Below are 8,787 nucleotides of genomic sequence, written 5' to 3'. Positions count from 1 at the left end.
GGCAGATTCCAGCATTCCCATCTGCCATTTTTCCTCTGACCATAATCTTGCGGTATCCACTAGGTGGAGTGAAGGGTTCCACCACAAAACCGCGTTCGACTAAAGCGTGCTCAACGAAACCGCGTAGCTAACGTCATCACAGCGCGACAACAGCGCGGAGAAAAAAGCACGCTGTAAACGCTAAACCTAAAATTAACCCCTAAACCTAACCCCCCTAAACCTAATCCTAAACCTAACCCTTAACCTAACCCTAACCCTTAACCTAACGCTAAACCTAATCCTAACCCTTAACCTAACCCTAAACCTAACCTTAACCCTTAACCTAACCCTAAACCTAACCCTTAACCTAACCCTAAACCTAACCCTTACCTTAACTTGAATCGGCTTGCTTTCAAAGCGCTATTTAAAACACCCTTCTTTCTCCGCGCTCGCTATTGTCACCCTGTTGATGACGTCAGCGACGCGGTTTAATCGGGCGCGCTTTAGTCGAGCACGGTTTTGAAGTCCCCAAGGAAGTTTATATGGCCACTCTCTATCACACAAACTTTAAAAATCACATCAAAAACACAACGTCCTCACTGTATGGAGGTGGAAGAGACTCTCGCTGATGATTTTATTGAGCTGACAGCCTTCCCCTGCTCAAGCGCTTCTGATGTCCCTTTTCCAAGGCTCCCAAAGGGCAGCCATCACTCCATGCTGGGGCACCAGAATTCAGACGGTTAGCCTGAGAGACGAAGGGACACTTCAGACAAACGTTCTGGGGTCACATCTTGAACCCCACCTGCCTTGGCTCAGTTACAGATACGGTATCATATCCAGATGGGTTATCATGGAGTTCTCTTCCCATCTGGCACCCAGATCGTCACACCTTAGGACCCCCGTTTATTCCGAGCTTTCCAAGTCAGGGATGTCAAACTCTATTTCATTCATCAGGGTTGTGGTTGACCTGGGGGGGGGGGGGCGAATGGGTATGGTCAGCTCAACTTCCTGCAGCCTCCATGCGGTCTTCCCGGGCTACATTTGATTGCAACAGGCTCCTGCAGCCCTCTGCCAGGGAAAGCAGAGCCCGGGAGGGCAGCATGCGGGAGCCCGTTGCAGCTGGAAACGGAGCTCAGGAAGGCTGACTTCCCGTTTTCGCTGGCAGAGGGCTGCAGGAGCCCATTGCAGCCTAAAGCAAAGCTTGGGAGGGCCGCACGCAGCCCTTCTGACCTCCATTTTTGCTGGCAGAACGCTGCAGGAGCCCATCACAGCCAAAAACAGAGATCGGGAGGCCGAACGCAGCCATCCTGAGTTGTTGTCTCTGGCAGAGGAACACAGGCACCCGTTGCAGCCAAAAATGGAGCTCGGGAGAGCCACGCTCAGTCTTCTCTGGCAAAGGGCTTCAGGAGCCTGTCGCAGCTGAAAACGGAGCTCGGGAGAGCCGCACCCAGCCCTCCCCAGCTCCGTTTTCACTGGCAGAAGTACCACGGAACGGGTCCTTCAGTTCTTCAGGGCAGCCCCGTGGGCCTAATCTAAGCACTCCATGGACCAGACGTGGTCTGTGGGCCTTGAGTTTGACACCCCTGACTAGAATCTTCCCACCAAACCACCACACAAACAAAAGTGAGAATTAAAACTTTTTATTAGTGTATTCACATATTAGGCAAATGCAACACAGATGAAAGCTTCCCTCTTAGTTTTACAAGTTCTACCAATACAGGAGGCTACTGGTAAAACTACACGAATTGGTAACTCTTTGCCCATTCTTCTGAATTGCCCGGCCCACACTTGAGTTCCCACCCACCCTCCCTCCCTCCCCCCGGCGTTATTGTTTTCAAATTTTTTTGGTATTGCTTCTTATGCCCTATTTTGTTATGGCATAAAAAAAATATCCCTCGTTGCCTTTCAGGTTGAGGCAGCCGATTAGAAAGCTTAACACTGGCCAAACATTAGTTGTCAAAGCTAGAATTGCCACTAGGTGTACTTACGAAGTACAAGACTAGTGAAAAGTAACCTTTGGAGAAGGGGGGGGGGGAGACATTGGTTGCGAGGGGAGGGGAAGAGAAAAAAAAGAAACAAGACAAAAGGCAATCCGGCTACTGCCACGACGAAGAGGACAGACGGCTAGATCACAAGATGGTTAGTAAGATGTATACTTTTTCAAGTCAGAAGAACGCTTCTGTACAGTTTTCCCAACCCTTACCCAACAAAGACCTATCTGTAGAATATAATTCAAAATATTTTTTTTTTAAAGCAAGGTCCAGGTGTAGGAGTGTCCTAAGATTCACCCTAACATGTACTGTGGAGGTTGTTCCTTTGGTCAAGCAATAAGCCACCCACAGAAGCTGCAGCCGTCGCTGCTTCTGCAAGATCCCATCATGGGTGCTCGTGGCTCAATTCTATCATTCAAAAAAAAAAAAAACCCTTTGGTGAAACGTCCCTTCCGTACAACCCATCCAGAAAGCCTGTTTGCCACCTGCAAAAAGGAAATTGTGGAGCAGGGATCTCCTCTCCAATGAAACAGGAAGCTTGGTGACCTCGTTTCTCCTCCTCCTCCTCCTCATGCCCTTCCTTCTCCTCGGACTCCAGGAAGACTTGGGGGAAATAACAGAAGAAAGCAGTCACCTGCTCGGCCTTCCCCTTCGTCGATTTGATTTAGAAGCCCAGCAAGCAAACACGTCATAAAAAATACTATTTTCAGGGAAGTAAGGCAGGCGTTGCAGGTCCACTGTGAACATCCGATGGTGTATTAGACAGAGGGCTGATGGATGCATTTAAGGAAGAGGATGCAAGCCCTCTTCCTGATCGGGAAAGAACGATCAGTCGAGCCGCACCTGACAATCTCGTTCTCAGAGACAAATAATATCCTGCCGTCTTTCTTAGGTAGGATTTGAAACCGGGAGCAAAATCTACTAATCACGGATAAGGGAGACTTTCATGTCCGGGAGGCAGCAAGGGGGCCGAGGAAGAAAGTTGACTGACTCACCGGTTAGGAAGTGATTTGGATTTGTTTCATTGGTTATAAAAACCAAACTGACCTACAATGACACTACTCCATTAGTGCGTAAATGATACAAAGCGAATCTGAAGGACCGCAGCAGGGACTGCCAGCAACGGATGCATTTGCTGAATGGACAGGGCATGTCCCAATTCAAACAGGATTTCATCGTTTGAGGGAGTGAGGAAGGTGAAGGAATTCCATTTATTTGGAACACGTTCGGTTCCACCACGCTTTCAGGTGATTAAAACCCGAAATTTTAATCTCTCTCTCTCTCTGTGTGTGTCTACGGTCAGCAGTTGAAGATAATGGAACTGGAAGCTTTCTGTAACAAGCACATCTTCGAGGGCAGTGTAAAAGCCTGCACGCATAACCAATATGTATACAAAAATATAAAAAATATGGAGAACCCAAGTATTTAGGCCTTTTATGAGATGTCTTCTTAAGCCGGAGCTCCGTACATCTACCAGTGGACGCGGTTAACTAGGATTGCAAAAACGGCGCCACGCTTTGGAGAGGCTTCCTGGCCTATTGCTAATTGTACTTGTCCATGTTATTGGTCAACCTGTAGGACACTCGATTTATATATACCCAATAAAAAAAAACCACCATTAAAAGTCTTTAAATGTCCCTCCCTCCTTCAGGAGAAGGTGTTTCTATACACTAACGTTTCACCTAGTATCAGAGTATAAGAAACAAAATCCACAAGGTGCTTGAAAACTGATGAGATTCTCAAGTGCTTTCTCTCTATCTCTCTCTCTCTCTCTCAGAACTTTTTTGGGGATTAGGAAAACAGTTCATGGAGACCACGCACGCGTTGACTGTGACAGAACGAGCCGTTGTCGGGACTTCCCATCTTCGGAGCCCTCCGAGATTACGACATGCTAGAACAACGCACTGAGGGAGACCCCATCTGAGTCAATACTTTATCCAGCCACTGTAGGGGCCCGTTCAGGTGCAGCTCGATCCAACAAGGAGTGCTTGTTACCGTTTGACGCCTGAAAAGAAAGAAAAAAAAAGGGGGGGGGGGTTAGAGAAGGAATGAATAAAATGCCTTTGTGGCATTTGCGAAAGCAACACACCAGCCGAACAGAATGCCTAGCAGACCTTGACTTACAACTGATGGTTTCGCGCCCCTACAAAGTTACAATGGCACTGGGGAAAAAATTGACTTACAACCTTTTTTCATACTCGTGACTGTTGTGGTATTCCTGTGGTCACGTGATCAAAATTAAGAACTGGCTCATATTTATGATGGTTGCAGTGTCCCTTTTGCGACTTTCTGACAAAGTCAATGGGGAAGCCAGATGCACTTAACAACTGGGTTATTAGCTTAACCAATTGCAAATGACTCACTTAACAATCGTGCCCAAGAAAGATCGTAAAAATAGGGCAAAAGTAAGTTTTGAAATGGGGGCAAGTTCAGGGGGGGCTGCTACGGGTTCGCCCAGTTTCGAGAGAACCCATAGCTAATGTTATGGCTGATTCGGAGAATCTCCAAATTCCATCCCTGGCTGGCCCTGCCCAACCCACCCCTCCCAGGAGTCTCCACGTGGTCTGTTTTGGATGCCAGGTAAGTGCAGGGCCTGCACGGAGGCTCTTGGAGGGGGAAAAACTGCCTCTCCTGGGCTCCAGAGCCCGGAGGAGCAGTTTTCGCCCTCCCAGAGGCTCAAGGAAAGCCTCCGGAATCCAGGGAAGGCGAAAACGCGCCCCTCCACTGCCACCGTGGTGCAGGAGGCTGACTAGGCCATGCCTACTATGGCCACACCCACCCAGCAATTGGGCAGAGAACCCGTTGCTGAAATTTTTGAAGCCCACCCCAGAGTAAGTTCGGTTGCTAACGTGCTTAACAACAGAAATTTTGGACTCAATTTTGGTCATAAGTCAAGGACTGCCCATACCCAGTTTAATTACAGGCCAGGACTTGAAGAAATAACATAGTCACCTTCCCCACCCACCGTGTATCAGCACTGCTGGTACCAAATTTTCACCTCTTTGTGGCCTCTTGGTTGGTAATCCCTAACCATCACAGAGGGCATGAAACGGCAACAGGGGGAGACTACCAGGAACACCAGGTTGATGAGCATAAGTTTAAAAACACATTTTTCAAGAGGAAATAGCCAACGCCTCCCCTATAAGCCATAGGGAGGTATCACTGGTAGTCAAGAATGAGATCCAGGGAGCTTCTATCTTCACCTAAATCTCAAGGAAGACCAATTTTATAAGGTGAAATAATAATTTTGTGATTGTATAATTTATAAATCGACTGGCGACTACCCAGAGGAGGGCCTTCTCTGTGGCTGCTCCGACCCTCTGGAACGAACTCCCCGTGGAGATTCGTACCCTCACCACCCTCCAGGCCTTCCGCATAGCCCTTAAAACCTGGCTGTTCCGACAGGCCTGGGGCTAAAGACTTGCTGCCCCACTTCGAATGGTATGATTGTTGTGCTTTTAACTATGTATGGTTTTTATGTTTTTTGTAACTCTGTTTGTATTTCCCCTCCCTTTTTGAGTTGTGAGCCGCCCTGAGTCCCTTCTGGGAAAAGGGCGGCATACAAATAAATTAAACCTAAACCTAAACCTAAATGTCTCCCCCCCTCCATTGATAATTACCTATTATGACATAGGGGATTACAAATCTAATGCTCACTGAGAAGGCAAAAGGGCAAATTTAATTCTTCTTGTGTCATCAAGGGAGCCTTTTTCTTTCCCTTCCCGTTACCTGTACCAACTACCCATTCCCTACTTAACCTATTTCCACACATACACACCCAACTCTGCTAAGAGACAAGGACTCTCTCGCGTGCAGTTTTTCTTTTGCCTATCATCCGCCTGGCCTTGGGGGTATCTGTCCTACTGCACAAGTTGAACTGTGAGCAATTTTATTATCTAGGTGCAAAAAAAGCAACTATCCCTTTTCCAAAACAAATTGCAAGTCCTACTTACTTCGGGCAGTTTATCTTTAAAATCTGTGCCACCCTTCGTATTACATTTTAAGATTCCATTTTCTCTTTCTTCGGAATAACATAATAATTCATAGAGTAGAGCAGAAAAGCCCCGATGTGTAGTTTAAGTGCTTAATAAAGGGAGTAGGGGTATGGGAAGTTATCAAAGTGTTTAATAAGGGTGGTGCGGTGCTGTTTTTTTATGGATTTTTACTATGCGACGAATTCGTAAAAAAAATGTGTGTGACCTGGGGGGGCTGTATGCATTTGTTTAATAAATCATTAAATTAAGAACTGTTTTGCAGCACTATGTGCTTTCAATCAAGGTTGGCACTTTAGAGAACTAAAGTTAAAACTAAAGGTTAAAAGATGTCAAGCACATATGGGACAGCTTTGCTGGCTGAGGAACTCTGGGAGTTGAAGTCCACACGTCTTAAGGTTGCCAAGGTTGGAGACCCCTGATCTAAAACACCATAATTTGCATGCAAAGAGAATGCCAAGTATGAGGCTAGACCAGATAGATTCTGTGAGAAGGCTAGGGTTGCGCCTGAAATGTAGGCTTGGCAATCCCACCCTGCCACAAGGAAATTCTTCAAAGCTCCATCAAGTACCTGTATTCAGCTCCCCACCCTTTGACGAAACTCATCCTGATGGTGCACATGCGGGTAAGCTGGTACACGGCCTCGAAGCCCTGATTCACAGACTGAGCCAGAAGAGCAGCAAATTCCTGGTTGTTGAAGATCTTCAGGTTGCAACCTATATGAAGAGGAAAAAGACAGCTGGGGGTTTACTACTGCCGAGTTATCAGCATCCTCTCCGGGTTAATATTATAGAACCCATCCCTTTAAAGATTATGCAGCATTAAAAAAAAATTAAACAGTTTTTGGAGATGCTGCAATTCATCCCCCAATATTCCCAGGCAAAGTTTCTGCTGATTAGAAAATAAGGATTTGACACTAAGAAGAGTATCATTTGGAAGAAATCTGCCTTACAGCTCTGGTCATGTATTTTAATATACTGAATGTGTTGTTTCTTTGGTTTCACCTATCTCACCTGGTGGAATTTTGCACACAGTGGCCGGATGCCAGCCGTATCTCTGGTTACAGTTGGGACTCTGCACGAAGATTGCGCTATCACTTAAGCACTCGGCAAAAACTTCCCCACCGATATAATACAGACGCACTCCCCTTCCTGGATGGGGGAATGAGGAACAGAGAAAAGAGAAATGCTGAAGGTTAACATCTGACATCATGCTTAGCTCCTTTTGTATCGATTTAAAAATCAGCTGGATTGCTAATTTTATTTTATAGCTAGCATGCCACAGTTATGAAACTAAATGAAAGAACTGAGTTTTACTACTTCTTGCATTACTTGCTTAAATGTTTTATATAAGGGAAAGAAAGAGAGAAGAAAGAAAAAAAGAAGCATGGAGAAAGAAAGAGAGAGGAAAGGAAGGAAGAAGAAAGAAAGAAGTAGGGAGAAAGAAAGAAAAAAGCAGGGAGAAAGAGGGAGGGAGGGGAAAGAAAGAGAGGAAGGAAGGAAGGAAGGAAGGAAGGAAGGAAGGAAGGAAGAGAGAGGGAGGGAGGGAAGAAGCAGGAAGAAAAAAGAGGGGAAAGAAAGAGAAAGGGAGGGAGGGAAGAGAAAGAAAGAAAGAAAGAAAGAAAGAGAGAGGGAGAAAGGAAGGGAGGGAGCAGAGACAAAAATAAGAGAGGGGGAAAGAAAGAAAGAGAAGAACGGAGGGAGGGAGGGAGGGAAGAAAGAAAGAAAGAAAGAAAGAAAGAAGCAGGGAGAAAGAGAGAGGGAGGGAACGAAGGAAGGAAGGGAGGGAAGGAGCAGAGACAAAGAAAAGAGAAGGGGAAAGAAAGAAAGGTAGGTAGGAAGGGGTGGGGGGAGAAAAAAAGAAAGAATCTGAACTGTGAATGGCAGAAGACTGGTAATTCACCAGGGGATCAGACCCCCTACCTATGTGGCGTCTTGTCATTTCCACTGTGGCGTTTCGGTTAACGTTGGAGAGCAAACCTAGGCAGAATCGTTCGGAGTTGGATGGGTCCGTGAAGCCATCTACCGTAAGGGAAGGTTGCGACGCGTGGAAAGTTTCACCCACTCTCTGATTTAGTTCATAATACGCTATCGAACACCAAAAGGCAGGCTCCGAGTAGGTAACTGGCTGCAAATCTGGCAGGGAGAAAGAAATCCTTCTTAGAAATCATTCTTAATATGACTCTACTTCTCAGTATTTGGCAAGGGTCTGATAGTCATGGCTACCATTACTGAAACAGAAAAGGAATGTCCATGTTTTCAGTGAAACCACAATCAAAGCTCTGTCGGCACAGTGATTGAGGGACTTCCTTCGCTTACACCAAAAATTAACTGACTGTTGCTTAAACAGGTAAAAAAAGAAAATAATACATTTTATTAAAAAAGGCTGTTTGCTCTAATTCACCTCATGCAACAAAACAATCTGAACGTCTTAATTTTAAGGGAATGCTCACTCTGTCTCCTCGTTTTATTTGCAGGGGAAAACTGAGTTGAAAACATACTCTGCCTGAAACATTTATTTTCTCTAATCATTTCATATCTTTATTCCCCTTTCTGTTCCACTCTTTGGCACCACATTTTCCAGGGTAATGTGGTCCTAGATGAAACCATCTTGATTTAATTGCCCACAGCACTGTAAGGGATTCACGTTTTAAGAAGCTCATTTCCAAAAACACCGTCCATAGAAATATTAATACAAGTTGCTGGAACTAGTTAAAAAGACTCACCAAAACATTTGATTTTTAATGAATTATATGAGCACCTATAAACTGATAGAATTGAGGCACCCATAAATTGATACAACTCTCATTAAACATACCATATGCT

The 8,787-nt window shown here is 45.6% G+C and overlaps 1 protein-coding gene across 3 annotated transcripts in view; it reads right to left on the bottom strand.

Annotated features, from left to right (window-relative positions):
• Nucleotides 1–1,812: 1,812 nt before the first annotated feature.
• The window catches only part of LOC116505859 (mothers against decapentaplegic homolog 2), a 51,087-nt gene continuing 44,112 nt past the window's right edge, over nt 1,813–8,787 (bottom strand). For all 3 annotated transcript variants that reach the window (XM_032213301.1, XM_032213302.1, XM_032213303.1), the window contains 4 exons: nt 7,885–8,097; nt 6,976–7,113; nt 6,534–6,678; nt 1,813–3,975 (listed from right to left, as the gene is read on the bottom strand). In XM_032213301.1, coding sequence (XP_032069192.1) covers nt 3,852–3,975; nt 6,534–6,678; nt 6,976–7,113; nt 7,885–8,097 — 620 coding nt within the window. In that variant the 3' untranslated portion in view covers nt 1,813–3,851. The remainder of the gene's footprint in view (nt 3,976–6,533; nt 6,679–6,975; nt 7,114–7,884; nt 8,098–8,787) is intronic.

This window comes from Thamnophis elegans, chromosome 3, assembly GCF_009769535.1.
Source record: "Thamnophis elegans isolate rThaEle1 chromosome 3, rThaEle1.pri, whole genome shotgun sequence".
NCBI lineage: Eukaryota > Metazoa > Chordata > Lepidosauria > Squamata > Colubridae > Thamnophis > Thamnophis elegans.
Note: the sequence above shows the minus strand (reverse complement) of the source record. Positions and strands in the feature narration are given on the sequence as shown.